Here is a 19,270-nt window from a genome sequence, read left to right on the forward strand (position 1 = left end):
GGACATTTGCATGCCTTTGTCTTAAATAGCTAGGTAGCACAACATGCTAAGAGACAAACTTTGTAGCACAATGGTGTATGATGTTTTTGTCCCCTTGTGGGCCGGCCGCAAGCAATAAAGCTTTTCTCAAACTTGTTCACCGACAGACTATGCAATGCTTAATAGATTAATATTTCTGACAAAAAGACGGTTCTACAAAAAAAAGAACTGCTGTGCTTGTTAGGTTGGATGGAGATCAAGTGGATCCAAGTTTAATTACTAAAACGACCTTAGCAAATGAGAAAAGTTGTACGATAGCCTGCGAAACCAGGTGTCTTTGTGGTTTGGGTGAGAGTGTGTGTTTGTATTTTGACAGAGACTGTGTATGTGGGTGAAAGCATCGGTGAGAGTGTGTGTCGGGTGTAAAATTGACTCATTTATGCATCTAAAATACTTTGATATGGGTGAGTCAGGTTTATCAACAGTCTCAGATGAGATTCACAACTACGCTGATTGGAACCAACAAGAACACTAACAGCACATGCTACCGAAGGGAAAACATCAAAGCACAGGTTCAAGTATTAGCTGGCATTGTTGTTGTAAGGTCACAATGAGCAACCTGCCTCTAATACACACACACACAAACAACACAAACAAAACACATTAACATGTGCTGCTGTTACACACACAAAAACGTGCCCACACAATACCTGTCATAAACATACACCTGCTCGGACGTCCTAACGCACCATACACACCTCAGAGTAATTATTTATTAGCTGCGCTGAACTCTGCTGCACAAACACATTCTGGTGACAGGAATCATTAATTATGCATTGAAGGTTAATGTGGTTTTGTGTAGTAAGTTATACAAAAACTAACAGGCAGTTAGACAGACAGACAGGCCTATAGACTGACAGACAGACCAGTATACAGACAGACAGACCAGTAGACAGACAGACAGACAGGCTTTAGACAGACATACAGGCCTGTAGACTGACAGACAGACAGACAGAAAGACCAGTAGACAGAGAGACAGACAGACAGACTAGTAGACAGACAGGCCTGTCGACATACAGACAAGCCTGTAGACTGACAGACAGACAGACAGACAGACAGACAGACAGAAAGACCAGTAGACAGAGAGACAGACAGACAGACAGACAGACAGACAGACAGACTAGTAGACAGACAGGCCTGTTGACATACAGACAGGCCTGTCGATATACAGACAGGCCTGTAGACTGACAGACAGACAGACCAGTAGACAGACAGGCCTGTATACAGGCCTGTAGACTGACAGACAGACAGACAGACAGACAGACAGACAGACAGACAGACAGACAGACAGACAGACAGACAGACAGACAGACAGACAGACAGACCACTAGATAGACAGGCCTGAGACTGACAGACAGAAAGACAGAGAGACAAAGAAGGGAGGGGGTTGAATCCCTGGTTGAACCTGGAGCATAGGGAGAGGGTGCTTCGCAACAACAACAACAACAACAACAATAATAACCATCTTGATAATTAAATTATAATAGCGTAACTCGTTTTGCATATTTAAATCAGAACTGTGACTTTTAATTAAACATAAACAGATGCTGTTGATAAGAGGACTTCTAAGAAAGAGGGGGCAGTATGTTTTAATTACAGCAATTATTTACATAATATTACAAGTGGGGGACACACATACAAGTACCCACACACGCACAAACGCCCAAACTTGGTAATGACAACAATGGTGTTTTTGTTTAAGAGTTTATAGTTGAGTTTTCCATATGAGTTTATTGGTGCTTATTAGTTTAGTCTTACTTGATGTATGTGTTGGCATTGCCCTCTGGGAAGATATATGGGTGTTTCTTCCTGAAGACGTGGCCCACTCTGCTACAGGGGACGATCTCTAGACTCCCCCCACACATCCACACCCGGAACGAAATCTCTGCAGAAACAAACACAAATTCCACAAATAAAGAACTATTCAGTAAACCGTCCAAGTGTTTGTGTACAGTATGAGTGAAACCACTTACCATCATAATCCCCCACAATTTCTGTGTAACATCAGGCTGACATCCCAAATGTCTAGCTACAGCTCTGTAAACACCGCAAGCTGTGCCTGTAGATGTCTTTTGTGTTTGTCCGAGTTGTCGTTTGTTTGTGAACCTCTACATACAGTATAATGGATATACTTTACATAGATCTCTATATATCAATATTTTATACGAAACAGCCAACCTAGTGTGTGATTTCCTGGAGTCAGCAGAGAATGCTGTCTGCGTCTTCGAAACAAACCGCCCTGGTCAGCACTCACCGAAGTTTTCCCCCCCCCAGATATCCATGGCTGTGTCGTACTTCCCCAGGTGATTGAACCATGACCTGTCAATCACAAACAGGCCGCCAGCAATGATGGGAGTTCTGGGAAGGAGGTAAGAAAGGATGGGTGGGAGGAAGTAAGGAAAAATGTAAGGTTTAGGATTGTGTGTGCATTCAGAATGATCTCATGGTTATCAACCTTTTTACACATGGTTTGCAACTATTGACCACTGGTAAATATTACATTACTAACCTCCATTTAGGTATGAATGGTAAACAAGTTTATCTATAAAGTATGAATATTTAGTTATCAAACCACTAATATGATACTATTAACCAAGAATACATCATTAAATTCCAATCAATGCATAATAAACTGCGGGAAGAGAAGGAGAGAACAAAAACATGTCCTCTGAGGTCTATGGTTGTGTAAACGGAGATGAGAATGCGTCTGCTTGCAGCGTGCTAGAAGACTGTCTTTGCAGTGCCAGTATAATATCCTTCCTAAACACAAAAGACAGTTGCTGTTTGCTCTAGAGAACCAGAATCCAGACAATACCTAACAAGTTATATACATAGATTTCATTGTATCATAGTGCTTTTAATGCATGTCATAGGCAACAGCTAAGAGGTTGACTGAGGAATGTCTGCACTCTGGACTGTAATACATGAATGATAACCCTATCTGTTATCCTACAAACCAGTAAATTCCATCAATGACCATTTGTTTGTCTTTAAATATCCATGACGATGGGAGGTGGTGGTGTTATTGGGGCGGGGCCGCAATATTCATTTGACAGAACGTCTGTTCCATTAAATCACAGCCAGGAGTGTGGGCTGCAAACTCTGACATCCACAGAACATTCCATCCGCACTCCCTGTCTGTCCACAGGTTCTCGTTCCTCTCGTCATCCAGCTGGCCAATGAGCACCGTAGCACGCTACCACGCTTGAAATCCCATATCTCTGCTCTCCTGTCTTCCCGTTCCCACAATCCAGCTCCTCCTCTATCCCTCTGCTCTGCTTTCTTTTCCCTCCTTTTTCTTCACACTTTCCCCCTTTTTTTCCCCCTTCTTTCCTCAATTCCCTTCCTCTTTAAGCAACCACCCCCATCCCCACTTCGCCTTCTCTGTCTGTACAGAATCCTATCCTTTTTCCCCACAACAACACCAGAACTCCTGGGCAGAACGGTAGAACAAACATTAGTTAACACCCTGTTCAGCTAGCAACAGACTCGTGGGTAAGCCAAGTCAACAGGATGGTGACCCACTTGTGACTCACGGACTCCCACTGGTTGTGAGGCGGGTGTGAGATGATCGTGACATGGGGGGCTGACAGAGCGTAGTGACTGATGTCTGCCAGGATTGTGAACGCATACACACACAGGAACGGAGGCACACGCACACCTAAACAGAAAATATGCTCCCCCCCAGAGACGTACACAGGTATGGGCTATTGTTGTCCGGGCAACAGCCCTTTTTGCACTGATTGGCTGATATGCCCCTCTGGAGAAAGTTTTTTTTTTTTTTTGGGTGGATGCATCAATACGATAAGCCCATCATTAGTAAAGTTACATGAAATGAAATTGCGATATCATCCAGTTCTGTGTTGATTAATTTTGCCACCATAACGTCAGTATTGCCCTTTGCCCCCAGTCACATGACGTTGTTTGTATTCTCATGCCGGTGCACTACGAGTGAAGGAGAGAGAAGACCCTTCCACTTTCACATGACTTTGTGAAGTCATGGAGATAATGACAAATGCCCTGTGAATAGTAAAAAAAAACTAAAAAAAGAATCCACTTGTGCACAATAATGTGCAGCATCAGCTTGTAATGTTTGCGTCACGCTACCTTGCCTTACATTGTCATATAATCATGCTACGTTACATGAACCAAACCTAAGCAATAGCCTATGTAGCAGCAGCAGGCTAACGAAGGTACGTCATGTCCAGTCTGTTACATTATTGTGCGTCTGTAGAGAAGAGAGAGGCTCAGGGATGGGATGGAATAAGGGGTGGGCTATTACTCATGTTAGAGAAATAGCCCCTCCAAATGTCTGTGCACTTCCCTGATCCCACCATCTGTACACCTCTACCACCAGACTCTTCCATATCCCTGGTGCTGTCTCGTTTCCATTACTCCTAATGATGATTTGTATGTGTGTGTCTATGTGTGTGTGATGTGCAACTTCACTTAGCTCAACACGACTCTTTCTATGTAGCGTGCGTCCTACTGAATTTCTTCCTCCTCTTCCCTCCCTCCATTCTCTTCTGCTCTTCTCCTGCCACCCATCTCTCTTCTCCTCCTCTACTCTGCTCTCTACTCTGCCCTATCACTCCTCTCCTCCTCTCTCCTCTGCTCTTTTCCCCGTTTCTCCTTTCCTCTCCTCCCCTCTCTTTATGCTTGCCTTCTCTTACTTAATAAGTTCGGTGGGGTCAGCTCTCTGGGTGCGCTGCTCTGCAGACAACTGCTCCCACTTGAAATGGAGACTCCAGTCAAACCCTGGGGATGAAACAGACACACACACACAGGTAATTAATATGAATGCTTGTAAGGACGAAGAAAAGGACAAAATTAAAGAAGGAAATTGAGATTGAGAGAGCGAGACAGAGAAAATACCCCAACAACGAAAGATTGAATGTGAGATCAGTACGGGGCCAAAGAGACGTATAACTAACAACTAACGACAAAGGGATTATGGGTGTGAGAGAAAAGGAGAGGGACGGTGGCAGGAGCGGGGTGGGGGTGGAGGGTGGTGGGGGGGGAGGGGGGTAAGGCAGAGAGAAGGGGCCGAAAGGACTGAAGAGGGAGCAGATAGGTCGATGAACGTTCCACAGCCCTTCGGAGCTTTCATCAAATGCTTTATTACTCAGAGAGTAATGAAGCCGGCATTCCTATGCCTCTTATTTAATCACACTCATTATTCACCCGAAGAGCCAGCCTATTGGCCGAAGGTGTGCCTAGACGGGACCTTGAGATAACCTCTGGCAGGCTATTAGCCTCTCCCCCTGGCCTGTGTCCTTCAAGGCCTCACATATGCATGAGAGGGATATTTGCACAGATAATACAGTGTGTGTGTGTGCAGAGAGAAAAAGAGAGGAGCTGATTTGGCAGGCCCACCCAGGACTGCTAACACAGCAGTCTTCAGCCCAGTCCTCTTTTCCCCTCTTTCTCTCTCCTGCTATCATTCTCCCTCACTTTTTTATCTATCTTTCTCTATCCCCTCTCGATCACACTTTCCACTATCTATCACACTATCCCCTCTCTGTCACCCTATCCCCGCTCTATCACAACATTACCTCTCTATCACACATTCTCGCTCTCTTTCTCTCTTTTTCTCTCTCACTGTCCCCTTTCTATTGTACATTCTCTCTCTCTTTCTCTCTCTTTCTCTCAGTCCCTCTCTCTTTGTCTATCTATCTATCTATCACACTATCTCCTCTCTATTGCATCCCTTCTCTCTCACACTTTTCTCTCTCTATCACACTTTCTATCCCTCTATCCATCTGTCAAACGTTAATACGAATGAAGCTATTCCTAAAGCCCAACTTTTTTTCTTTGATGAACTATGGCCACACCTGTCCAATCATAGCCACGCGATTGTGTGGCCTCAAGTGGAAAAACGCAGTGAAGCGATCATGTTTTAGCTATATATTGTTTAACTGCATGTGATGTTCTGCATTTGGTGGGTATTCAAGTATTTTGTTTGTCAGCAACTCATTCACTATCCAGGGATCAATGTCCAGGGTTAGGAAAACATTTTGTGAATGGTTCACCAGTTGCAACTAAAGTTATTGCCTTGATTAGCTAGTTCCATAGTCAAACTCTTTCTACACCCACCCATCCTCCATCCATCTTCTTGTTTCCCAGCTCCATATATACTGTACGTGATGGTTGATATAGAAAACAACTGGGTTTTGCTAAATCAAGATCAATACAAAAGCAGTAGCTAGATAAGGTGAGTCCGCTACTGCAGTGAGGGTACTAGCGTAGGAAACGGTTGCATTCATGGAGGGATCTAGAGCTGAGAGGTAGAGTTGCATACAAAGAATGGGGAGACAGATAGAGGAGGAAGATGGATAGAGCAGTGATTTTCCACCACTGTACCGCTGCACACTAGTGTGCCATGAGAGATCGCCTGGTGTGCTGTGAGAAATGATCCAATGTCACTTAATGAGTCTTAAAATTCATTTTTATTAACATTTATTAATTATTATCTGCAAATTATATCCCATTGTCGAGTGTCTGTGCTGTAATATAGTGACTGGCAGAGTAATGTAATATTCGTCCAGGTGGCAGCAGGTTGCCTCGTTCCTTCTTAGAGACAAGAATTCGACAGGTCGTGGTGACAGTGATGGAGAAGTTTTTAGAAAGGCAAAATGTAAACTCCGAACTGGGCCCTGGACAAAATTCTGACCCAGCTGAGTGGTGGTAAAAAGTAAGCAAAGATGGTGAGCTTGATGCAATACAGCGAGAGCTGTCTTTCATTTGGATTTACTTTCACCGGGGATGAGACGACACCGACTCCATTATGTTTCGTGTGTGGCGAGAAGCTGTCCAACAGCGCCATGGTGCCAAGCAAGCTTAAACTTAATTTGAGAAACAAAATTGTAATTATATATACTGTATTAGGCTACAGAGTGTCATTTTGTACAATTGTTGGTTGGTGGTGTGCTGCAAGATTTTTCCAATGTAAAAAATGTGCCGGTTTACAGTAAAGAAAGTTGGAAAAACACTGGGATAGAAGATGGCAAAGGAAAAATGAATCGAGGAAGAGAAAACGATAGAGCGATCGATCGGAATGCAGGGAGGGACAGACAAAAGGATGGAGGGGAGCAGAGACGTACCTCCGCGGAGGTCTGAGGATGCTGCTACGTAGGCAAAGGTGTCCATGTTGATGATGTCGATGACTGGACTGACCACGCAGCTAGGGTCCTGGAGAAAGAGAAGGAAGAGAGAGAGTTAAGTCAAAACTGAACATTGTTCTTGCTCAAACCTGTTCATAACACTGAATCACCAGGACCAGACTGAGTCACTGGCCATCATGGATGTTACATTTCCGTGGATTCTTCTCTAGATTGATGGTATACCATGGGTATACCAGGGAATCACTACCATCCATCTAGAACAAACGTACTGTTTCTATTCTCACATTGGGCACAATACTGACAACTGTATTTGTATGTATTTGTCAATACATACAATTCCTTACATTTTCTTGATACTTTTTAATACCTTTGCACTTGTAAAAGGTTGTTGACAAAATTATCTTTTGTTGCTATATATATATATATAAATAAAACATTTCAAACATTCATTTCTAACAATGATAATAATGTTCATTTTAAACTACTTTGTGAAAACATACAGCTGCACTCCCTTGCAGCTGTACTCTGATGCACTGATGCTAATATAACACGTATATCAGCATCCGAACAGTATGCCTTTGTCGGGTTGGCTGCAACGCCAGCCCCTTTACAGCCTCTGGACTTCACTTAATGGACTGTATATGATTTATATTGAATTGCAGCTGTATGTGATTTATATTGAACCGCATTGAGTAAAGCTCTGATGGGTTTTGACCTCATGCCACACTATTAGATTATTGGCATTTACAGGCAGGTGAGGTAGTTTGAGTGGAATACCAGTGCTGCTCTGTAAAACCTGTATACTACCACAACAGTTTACTACGCTAAATATCAAAAAGCTGTGTTTATGTTACAGTTTAAAGCCAGACCTTTTGAATCTGTGAGAGTTGGACATTGATGGTTATTGATTTGAATGTTACTTTAAGCGGGTTGTCACAATTACAAGGTCAAGCATTCTCTGTCTAACGAGACAACTAGGGGCTGTGTAGGTACAGGTCAGACACTGCTAACAGGAGGGGTTTGATCGTAAGAGCACACACATACTCCGAATCATTTGATACTTTCTTTGCCTGTTTCCGCCTCTGTTCAAAAAAATCATTTTCGGTAGATGACACAATCGAGCAAACACACACGCATATCAATCTTTAAAGCCATTTGCTTCCCCTGTTCTGCCATGCTGTTTGGTCAGGGAGCTTGTGTGTGACCAGCCCCCAGGCTTCACAGACTTCACAGTGTCCGTGTGAAGTTTTCAAACGTCAAGAATCCCCATAACTCTCACTCACGGCCTCCATTCGGGATGGAGACCCAGGGTATAGAACCATGTATGGAACCCCCCCCCATTGACTCAACCTGGCAGGGACATTATAGAAGGAAGGCTTCTCCTGCAGCAGCATGCTTTATTAATATGCGTTATACCTCAGCCCAGATCAATACGTCCTGCATTTAGAGAGAGACGTGGGTCCATGGAGGCAGTGATGGATGAGTCCCCCAGTTTAAAATCAATCCTGATTCTGTTTGGGGTATCGACCTCGTGCAGACAAGGCCTGCCTCTGTGTACCTGGGCCAGTCCGAGGGCGCCTTGTTCAGGAACAGGAGGGACCTGAATCTGACCTTCATGATCACTGTGACAACCCCCTTTGTGATCATGCATTCTGATGTGACTTGGTTAACGCAGCTATCCAAGTATTTGAGTATGTAGCACAGCTGTCAAAGTATTTAAGTATGTAACACAGCAATCCAGATATCTATTTGCGTATGGAACACTGATATCCAGCTCCCTGTTGGAGAGTGTCTGAGCAGCATGTAACACCGCCACTCTTGAGCACACACACACAGACAGGTGCCCTGTGCCTCAGCCAGGGGGAAATGAAGAAAGAGAGTAAACAGGAGGAGGAAAGGGGAGAAGCGTGGCACTCGTGCAGATGAGGTGAGAGACCCGAGAGAGAAAGAGACAGAGTGAGACAGAGAGAGACAGACAGACAGACAGACAGACAGACAGACAGACAGACAGACAGACAGACAGACAGACAGACAGAGAGAGAGAGAGAGAGAGAGAGAGAGAGAGAGAGAGAGAGAGAGAGGAGGGGGAAGACAGAGGGAAAGAGAGCGAGTCACTGTAGCTCAAATTCCTTATTGAGAGATCTGAGCTTCAGAAGGTAGGCTGCCTCAACCTCACAGAAGTACACAAGCAACTCCCCCCCCCACACACACTTGCTAGCACACACACACACACACGTGCGGGAGTACCTCTTTGATCCTGTTCAGCAGGGGGGGAAGCCAGTCTTTGTTGACTTCACAGTGGCTGTCCAGGAAAGTGAGAACCCCTGCGGAGGCATGGTCTGCCCCCCGCACCCGCGAGCGAATCAGACCTGCAAGACACACAGGGGGTCAGGGGTCACACTCGTCACGTCTTCCTCTCAGTATTAGTAACCATCTCGTGACATCGGAGCCTACTTCTAGTTCGGCGACCTAATTTTTCTCTTGTTAGTATGTCTTTTATCCTTTTCCTCTGTGTTCTATAGTTAGGGTGTGTGTATGAGTGTGTGTGTGTCTGTGTAATGGGGGGACATGCTGTCCGGGCTAAACAGGCAGATAGATCAATAGCGCCTGACACAGGACACGGCGTCTTTGTGCCCCGCGCTGCTCTCACACACACTCTGCAGCCAATTAAAAATCCCATTTCATCCTCAATAACGCTTTATTTTCTGGATGGGTGGCTTCACACCCTCACGCACGCACGCACGCCCACACGCGCACACACGTCAAACAGTTGCTTGTTGCAGACTGACTTTGAAAAGAACAGAATGCCAAAGGACGTATCTGCCTTTACTGCTGCGACCCTACTGAGACCGTAGCGACAGTGTGTGTTTGTGTGTGCGAAGGGCAGTACTGATTACCTTCCCTTCCACAGTTGATGGAGTAGACATGGCCTAACAGCTTCTGCTGTTTGTAGCATTAAAAAGACAATCAGGTCTAAACACCCTAAACCATTTACAATTTACCGTCTCAACCCAACCTCAGGGGGCTGTTAACTACACTGTCGAGCGCACACACACACACACACCCTCAGACTGTGTGTGCTTGCGATAGTGTGTGCACTTGAGGGATAGTGTGTGTGTGTTTTTTAATGAAACCTCCTAGCTGTAATGCACCAGGGGATCTCAGCAGACTAACGATGCTGTTTGTTATTGAGGAAAGCCAGGATCAGCTCACAGATACTATCTAATTGGACTTGTAATGATTTTCACAGCTGATTAGGTATTGTCACAGTATAATATCTGATTGCTGTGTGCGCACGTGTGAGGGAGAGTGTGTGTTTGCAGAATGTTTTTGTGGATTACATAGGGTGTTTCTAGTTGAGAGATTAAAAAGGTCTGAGATTTTTCATCGGCCTGTCAGGCGTCTCATTACTTGGTCAGCCCTCTGTGTCTTTTCCCATACAGACACTACAGGAGTGACCAGACGCAGCTCATACACACACACGCACCTCAAATATACACACAAAGGTATACATACACACCTCAAACACATCTCAAACACACACACACACACACATTTCAAGATGACATATTCACACGTAAAAAAAGGCATACACACAGTAACATCTCAAACACACACAACTTATTTCAGGTACAACATAGGTAAATCCAACACACACACACTGACAATGTAAACACATATCACACACACACACCTCAAACACAGACACAACCGACATTAAACCCACACAAACAGCCATATCAAACACCTTTTAAAATAGCTATACTTTTTAACATACACTGTGCCCTGCTGTCAAACTCAGGCAGTCTTCAACTTTCAAACATGGAATGGAGCATCTGCTTTCTGTAATTCTGTCAACATCATTTTCTGTTTAACTCGGAGCTGTTGAGCATCTTTACACCCTCTCTCCCTTCACCCCTTTCTCCGTTAGAGACCAGATGAATACCCTCTTTAGATGAGCTGGCTTCACACCCCCCACACACATACTGTGTGTGTGGTTGTGTGAGAGGGCATGTTTGACACACTAATGGATTTCTACTCAAACCCAAACCTAGTCACTAATAGATGCTGACACTGCAGATGGGTGCTCCCTCCTTCCCACCCACCCAACCACCCACCCACCCAAACAAAAACAAACACACATCCCCACCTATATTCGTTCCTACTGCAAGTACAGCTTTAGTTTAGTAGGATAAGTGGGGTTTTTTCTCTGAAATCTGACCCAGATTTGAACCCCTGGGGTCATACACCAGCCAGCTACTGCTGGAGGTGATCAAGTCTTGGGCATGGGCCCAGTCTCCAGCTGGTATCTCCTCCACACAGTGTTACCTCCTCAGGCTGGGATGGAGTGAGCTAGGACAAACATACAAGCTGAAGATTACCTTCTCTTTTGTCATTGCGAAGACACTTGACTTTTGGCAGCTTGGTGAGTAGAAGGCAGTCGTTTGCTGAAAAAGAGTTTGATACTTAATGTCATACTCTGCACCGTTTCTCAATCATTACTGTATGTGGCATTGGAAATTCATTAATGTCACTCCTTGCTGCTTAGTCTCTGAATCCTCCCTTCCTCTGCTGATCGTCCACAGTGTTCTCACCAGGTCCCTGTCTGATTCAACAGGTCCCACTTGGCTATCCCTCCATTAAAATTCTCTCCTACCATCGTCTACTACTGACTCATCTGCTACCCTTATTCACTTCTGACTCATCTCCTACCATCATCCACTATTGACTCATTTCCTGCCCATATCCACTGCTGACTCATCGCATACCCTCATCAACTGCTGACTCATCTCCTGCCCTCATCCACTACAGTCTTATCTCTCTGCCATATTGTGTAAAAAACGCCTAACAAGACATCCATCATACAGGAAACAAAGGTGAACATTTCTGGAGGAATGGGATGTGACCCCTCTCTCCTCCTTTCATGCACTCTCTCCATCCTGGCTGGCAGTGGACTGCATTTCCCACAAGGCACAGCTGCTACTCACCATCGTCACTGAAGTCATCCACCAAGATTATCTCATGGATGAGGTGAACAGGGGTCCGGTTCAGCACACTAGAGGGGGAGGGTTAGTGTTGGAAAGTGTTAGAAGGCAACTGTCGCTCTGAAAAGCATGCACACACATTACACATGAATCATCCATATACACACACTAACGCCATCGTCACAGGGCTCAGTGCATTCATCCTTACTATTAGCTTCCTCCCTCTTGGCCTCTCGGGTGACCTTGGGTCATCAGACTCACGCCTACAATTAACCACCTCTCGAGTGGCACCTTAGCTAGAGTTGTTGGGCAGTTTTTATATTCAGAGTTTAACTACATTACATCCTCAACATCCGTAATGCTAATGTATGTTATGTCTTCAATAAAAAGTGACCAAAGGACCCTGAATTCTGTTTTAGTGAACTGTAACTCTTTGGAAATTCCCTAACCACACAAGGTAATACTTAATCCTAACCAATCGAACTACAATTTTGTGACAATTATTTGAAAGTAACAATTACAATGTATTTTGACTGGATTATATTTATTCACTGAGGCGTTGAACAAAATACAAGGCTTCAGAATAATACGTTTAGAAATGTTTTCCAGGTCAGAACACTAACTATTCAAAACCATCCCATCTTCAGAAAATGTGTTGAACTGTTTTCCAATTACAGGAGTATAGAGATAAAAAGAGAGTAGTCTTTATTTCTTTTTGCTTGATTTCTTTTCCCTCCCAACTCTGTTCCCATCTCTCTGGATAAAAACTCCATCTCCCTCTCTCTTGGGGCAGTGCACTGATGAGAGGGTGATGGAGCAGAAAGCGTGAGAGAGAGAGAAGGGGAGAAAGAGAGAGAAATGAAGAGAGGGATGGGGGGAGAGGGGAGAGAAGGATGAAGGGTTGGAAAAGACTAGGAGATGGAGGAGACGAAGCAGAAAGAAAAGGAGAAAAAGAGAAAAGAAAGAGGGACCAAGGAGAAAGGAAGAGAGATCAAAAGGAGAGGGGATGAGATGGGATGGGAGGTGATGAAGCAGAAAGAGGAGTGCACCTCCTTCAAATAAATTCACCTTTAATCCCACGCCAAATCAACACTCACTTTCCTCCCTCTCCTTCCTTACACCCCTCTCGTGCTCCTCCTCCTCAGTCTCCTTTCCTCTCCTCCCACTCAGTCTTGCATCTATTCCTACACCTCACCCTATCGTCCCCCCTTCTCTCCTCTCCCTCTACTCCTCTTTTCCAACATCCCTTGCTCTCCTCTCTCCTCACCCATTTCAAACCTTTGAGACCCTCGACCAGCTCCTGGTCAGGATGGCCCTGGGTCCCTCTCCTGGAATACTGCTCCTGTGTCCCTTTAAGAGATCCCTTAAGAGTCTCTACTGGTGTATGGTAGGAATTCAGTTATCTGAATGATGGAAATGTTGACGGTATGAAACTGTGATTGACAGAAATACATTTTCCAGTCCTTTTAAGTTCTGCGGCACAATTTCCTCCCTCTGTCCCACTTCATCTCACTTCTTTAACCCGTCCCCCTCCCGCCTCCGCCTCTCTTGCTCTCTCTTTCTCCCTTTACTCCCTCTAATTCACCTTCAAATTAGTTCCTTTTTTTACCCCTGTGCCCCTAACCTAACTCAAACCCTTGACTTGACCGTACTTCTGACCCCAGTTTTAACCCTCACTCCTGAAATTACAGTTACTAAGACCATCAAACAAGCGGCTTGATTTTCTCATATTGCCTCATTTTTAAGTTCTCACCAGTGGTGCCTGTGGAAACGCAAAGACACGCACACACTTTCTCTCTCTATGTACATTTTCATCTGTCTGTCGGTCTGTCTGTCTGTCGGCCTTCTGTCTGTTTGTCTCTTACATGAGGGTTTACAGGATTCTATCCATCCATCCCACTCTCTCTCCCTCCTTCTTTGTTTCTTTCTGCCCCTCTCTCCCTCCGCTCTGTGCTGTCTGGGTGAGTAATTGGAGGGCTGTCAGCCTCATGGGTCTGGTTGTCCCCTGCCTACATGTTGGTTCCATTCATCACTCTGGATTCCCTCCCCCTCTCCCCCTCTCCCTCCCTTCCCGCCCTCCTGTGCTCCATCCCTCCTACAGCTCCCCTGGATCCTCATGCCTTTATTACAACCTGTGACAAGAATCTGCTCTCCTGTATGTGTGTACAGTATGTATGTGTGTGTGTTAACTGTGTGTGTGGGTGGGGGGGGGGAGGTGGTGCCTGTGTGTGTATGAGGTTTTGTGCGTAGAGACTTTGTGTGTGTGTGCCTGTGTGTTTGCGTGCGTGCACATGTTTGGTTTATGTGTGTGGTTTTCCCAGACCTAGATAAGCCTGATTCAGCCCCTAAATACAACCTAATCAGCGAGACTGGAGCATGCGATCCGGGAAGCTCTCCATCTCGCTACGTCTGTCTCCGGCTCTCTCTTTCTCGCTTTCTCTCTCTTCATCTCTCCCTCCAACTCTAGCCACCTCTCTCACCCAATCTCTTTCCATCTCTCTCCATCCCTCCGCTTCTTTCTCTATCTCTAACTAATCTTTCTCCATCTACAATATCCCATTATCACTGAATCTCTTTCTACTTTCTCTTATTTTCTGTCATTTTCCATCAGCATGTATCTGACTCTTTTTTGCCTCATGTAATATTTTTTGGTATTTTTTATACGTTTCATACTGTTTCTCTTTTTTCCTCATCTCAGTCTCTTTCTTTCTCTATTCTCCTCTCTATCGCTCTTTCTCACTCTCTCATCTTTGCTCTTCAATTTTGTCTACCTTTTTTTTCTCCCTCCTTGATAACCAAGCTAGTATGGGGGAGGTGGTAGTGGGGGGGGGAAGGGGGGCATGCAAGATTGTTAACTCCCCATGGGTGTTACGACACTGGAGAGTGTAGAAAAAGGAAGCAATCAACTTCTTCGCAACCCACATGTTGATATGGTGAACCGCATAACATTTACATTATATTTTATATAAGACTGCTATCTCAACTGGAGTATTCTAGGCTCAGAACAACAACAACAACATCATTTATCAGTAGATCACGGTATAATTCAATATCGACAAGCTTGTTTTGACGCAGAGTATTTTATTTTACACTTCTTCTAATACTGTTGGAGAAAGCCCGACAAAAAAACCCTATGATGAACATTGTTTCTAAATGTGTATTCTCCTGTACCTTACAGTATATCCTTATTACATTATTACACTGTGAATTCTGCTACATTATTACAAGTGTATCCTCGCTACATTATTATATAGTGCATCGTCACAGCATTATTGCACTGTATATCCCAGCTATATTATTACATTGTGTATCCTTGCTACATAATTATAGGTTTTGGTGTCAAGTGGCATCACACTGCTCAGTTTCTATACTCTCCAAGAAGCTTGTTAATGGTTGGAAGGGGTTGTTATGTATCCCACTGCTCATTTAACATATCTTCCCTTACTCTTTTTTCCACCTCTGTTCTTCTCCACACACACATGCATGCACACACACACACCCACACACACACACGCACACACACAAACACACACACACACAAACACAGTGTGACACCCTGATTAATGTAGAGAAAGCTCAGGAGATTAGCTAAGTTGTTGTAGTTGTTTTTTTCCTATTAGCTCCAAGCCCAGAGGCAACTGCATGGCCAGGTGGAGGCTGGGGCTACAGGACTGGAGCTGAGTTTAATTATAGTCAGAAACTGCCGGGGCAGCTATGACACACACTGACACACACACACACACACACACTCTCTCTTTCTCTCTCTCACACACACACACACGAACAAACACACTCTCTGTCATACACACACAATCTCTCTCTCTCTCTCTCTCTCTCTCTCTCTCTCTCTGTTTCTCTCACACACACACACACATACAATCACGTACACATAAACACTCTCTTTCTGACACACACACATTCAAACACACATGGCTGATGGACGCCATCTCTACCTCGGGATGTGTTTACCCAGAATGCATCAAGATTCTGACAAGGCAATGTGTCACAGTGCATTGTGGGTAGGTACAGTAAATCCATCCTTGGGGAGCAGCATAGACTGAACATGTACAGTCAGAGTATCCTCTCAGCAAAGATGCAGGAAGACGAAAAGAGAACAAGAGAGAAATATATATATATCTTACTCTCTCTCTCTCTACATATATATATATAGTATGAGAGAGATAGAGAGAGGAATAGAGAGAGAGAGAGAGAGAGAGAGCGAGAGAGAGAGATAGAGAGAGAGAGAGAGAAAGAGGGATAGTGTTCTGCAAATTGATTCATTTAGAAGATAAGGCCTTCAAGTGCCATGCAGTAGCAGCTTGGGGGAGGAGACATGCAAGTCTAGAGCTGAAAACACTTCCTCTGCCTGGAGTACGGCCCGAGGCACATCGCTAACCTTCCTCTGACACACACACAAACACACACAAACACACACACATGGGACAGTAATAGTGATGCAGTTGGGTCCGCTGGGAGGGATTGGTTCTAATTGGCTGAGAGAGCAGAGCTTACTGCAGGGTGGAGGTCAGTCAAAGAGCTGGCCCTCGGGTGGTGTGTGTGTGTGACTGTAAAGAGACAGGGCAGATCTCTGCTGATTACAGTAACTTTGCTGTAATGATCTGAAGCCAAGCCAGAACCCTGAATCGGAACTGGACTGGAGCTGAGCCAGACTGCTGAGACTGGGACAGGGGGAGGAGGAGGACAGGACGAGAAGAGGACAGGAGAGAAGAAGGAGGTGGAGGAAGAGGAGGAAGAGTAGTGTGTGAGAGAGGTGGCCGGGTGATTGTGGGAGTTCAGCAGAGGCTCCGAATCAGCTTTACTGGTAAAACATTCATGTGGGGGAGGTATCAGGGCAGGGGGGGAAAGGGACAAAGGGTTGACATGGAAAAAGGTATGGTCATTTTGTTTGATGTGACTGTACCTCCTGATAGTGCGTAGCAGGGTGGAGCGAGCCTCGTTGTGAAAGGTGATGATGATGGAGGTGGAAGGCAGGTCAGGGTTATAGTGAAGCGTAGTACACCTGAAAGAGAGGCAAGAGAGGGGGGAGAGAGGGAGGAGAAAGGGAATAATAAATCAAAAATCACTAAACCAAACATAAGACTCAGATGGTTAGTCCTGGTTTCAGGTTAGTTTATTGTGGAATTCAAAAACTAAAACAATCTCTAAATATAGCTGCAAGCAGCAATGGGATGGCCAAGCAGGTCAGATGACCCAGAAGAAACTTTCGACATCCTCAGAGGAGGGTTCCGAGTACACGCAGCAAGTTTGTCGTGAATCCATCAAAGATTTGCTGAGATACGACACATCTTTCTGATTGGTGGCTTTGCTGCCGATTTCGATTGGCTTTACTGGACAAACGGTTTCAAAAATCTAAAATCAATTTGATAGTTTGTGTGAGGATTGCATTGACTATACACAGCTTGACTACAGGTAGCTAGCGACTGCGGTGTACCTGGCTTCCTTTGCAGTGGTTTACAGACTCGCTAAACGGAGAATCAGAGACATGACAAGCTTGTCGGCTTTGGCTGGATTCGAACCTCTGACATTGCTATTGCAAGGACACCAATTTATCCTAGTGAGCGATTCTCAGTGCTGGAAATCAGACAGTTCAGTTACTTATAATATAAGCAGTTTTTCTTGTGGCAAGCAGTTGTCAGATTTGGCCCAAGTTTAACAGCTGTAATTCAGTCCTATTTTGACATGTCAAGGTGATTGTGGTCTGAAGACAATCTGTGCCACATTTGGTGAATATTTGATATCCACCAAAAGAAATGTATTCATTAATTCAAAATGGCGGAAGAATCAATTCAGCTGGTATCGTAATTTAAAATGTGTCAGACACGGGATCGCCCCTTAGCGGTTAGATGACACAACCTTTTGTGGTCCTCTTTGGAACAGGGTCCCGAGCACCTGTACCACATTTGATGTCAATTCAGCAAATATTTCCTGAGTTATGATCACACTTCCTGTTTTGGCGGCTCCATCGCCGACTTTGATCAGCTTTACCAGAAAAACTGTTTAGAAAATCAAAAACCATGTGAAAACGTTTGTGAGTCTTCATCTGAAGATAATTTATGACAGAGTTTTGCTTATTGCAGAGCCACCTAGAGGTGAAATGGCATGACCTATTTTGGACCTCTTTAGAACAGGGTCCCTAGATCCTATACCAATTTTGGTGTCAATGCAGTAAAGGTGGTGAGATATGACCTCACTTCTTTTATGGTGGCTTGGTTGACGACTTTGATTGGCTGTTCCAGTCAAAGGGTTTAGAAAACATGTGATGTCTTTTGCAAGGCTTGGTCTGAAGATGATCTGTGCCAAATTTGGTGAAGATTGGACATTTTATACGAGAGGTAGCAAAAAAACGTTGTATTCATTCAAAATGGCGGCCACATCAATTCGGCTGGTAGTTAAGTTAACATGTGTCAGACACGGGATCGCCCCCCTAGAGGTTAGAGGACACATATTTACAAAGCACGATAAATCTGACTCTTTGTCAGAAATATTAATCTAACAAGCATTGCACAGCCAGTCGGTGAACAAGTTTAAGAATGTTTTATTACTTGCGGCCGGCCCACAAGGAGACAAAACATCACGCCATTGTGCTTACAAGTTTGTCTGCTAGCATGTTGTGCTAGCTAGCTATTTAACAAGCCCCACTCTTTACAGTCATTGGTTAAGACAAAGGCATGCAAATGTTCCATGGCTCTTCTTCATTGGCTCCTTGCGTAGACCTGGTGCGCGTGTGTGCGTGCGTGTTTGAGTGTGTGCGTGTGCCTTTTGACCCCTGTAAGCTTTACCACATGATTCACCCAACACAGATAAGGCCAGACATTTTTTATGGCCTCTCCCTACACACAAGGAATGCTGAACACAGAATCATTGTTATACAAGATAAATGTGTTACATTTTCAATTTTTACAACACTCTTCTCGAGTATAGATCCCCTGAGAATGAAACATTATCATTACCATTATGATTATACTGTTAGACAGCTAACTGTGGCATACCTGGCTTCACTAAACAGATAAACCAGTATCATGACATGCTTGATGATTGTGGCTGGATTCAAACCTACGACCTTGCACTTCCAAGGAGCCCATCTTATCTCAGTGAGCCATT

The 19,270-nt window shown here is 44.6% G+C and overlaps 1 protein-coding gene across 1 annotated transcript in view; it reads right to left on the bottom strand.

Annotated features, from left to right (window-relative positions):
• The window catches only part of galnt14 (UDP-N-acetyl-alpha-D-galactosamine:polypeptide N-acetylgalactosaminyltransferase 14 (GalNAc-T14)), a 70,386-nt gene that overhangs the window by 12,899 nt on the left and 38,217 nt on the right, over positions 1-19,270 (bottom strand). The window contains exons 3-10 of the mRNA XM_047049541.1: positions 17,070-17,168; positions 12,152-12,219; positions 11,546-11,611; positions 9,411-9,532; positions 7,143-7,230; positions 4,713-4,797; positions 2,294-2,397; positions 1,798-1,924 (exon numbers count right to left, since the gene is read on the bottom strand). Of these exons, the coding sequence (XP_046905497.1) occupies positions 1,798-1,924; positions 2,294-2,397; positions 4,713-4,797; positions 7,143-7,230; positions 9,411-9,532; positions 11,546-11,611; positions 12,152-12,219; positions 17,070-17,168 (759 nt within the window). The remainder of the gene's footprint in view (positions 1-1,797; positions 1,925-2,293; positions 2,398-4,712; positions 4,798-7,142; positions 7,231-9,410; positions 9,533-11,545; positions 11,612-12,151; positions 12,220-17,069; positions 17,169-19,270) is intronic.

This window comes from Hypomesus transpacificus, chromosome 26 (genome assembly GCF_021917145.1).
Source record: "Hypomesus transpacificus isolate Combined female chromosome 26, fHypTra1, whole genome shotgun sequence".
NCBI classification, from domain to species: domain Eukaryota; kingdom Metazoa; phylum Chordata; class Actinopteri; order Osmeriformes; family Osmeridae; genus Hypomesus; species Hypomesus transpacificus.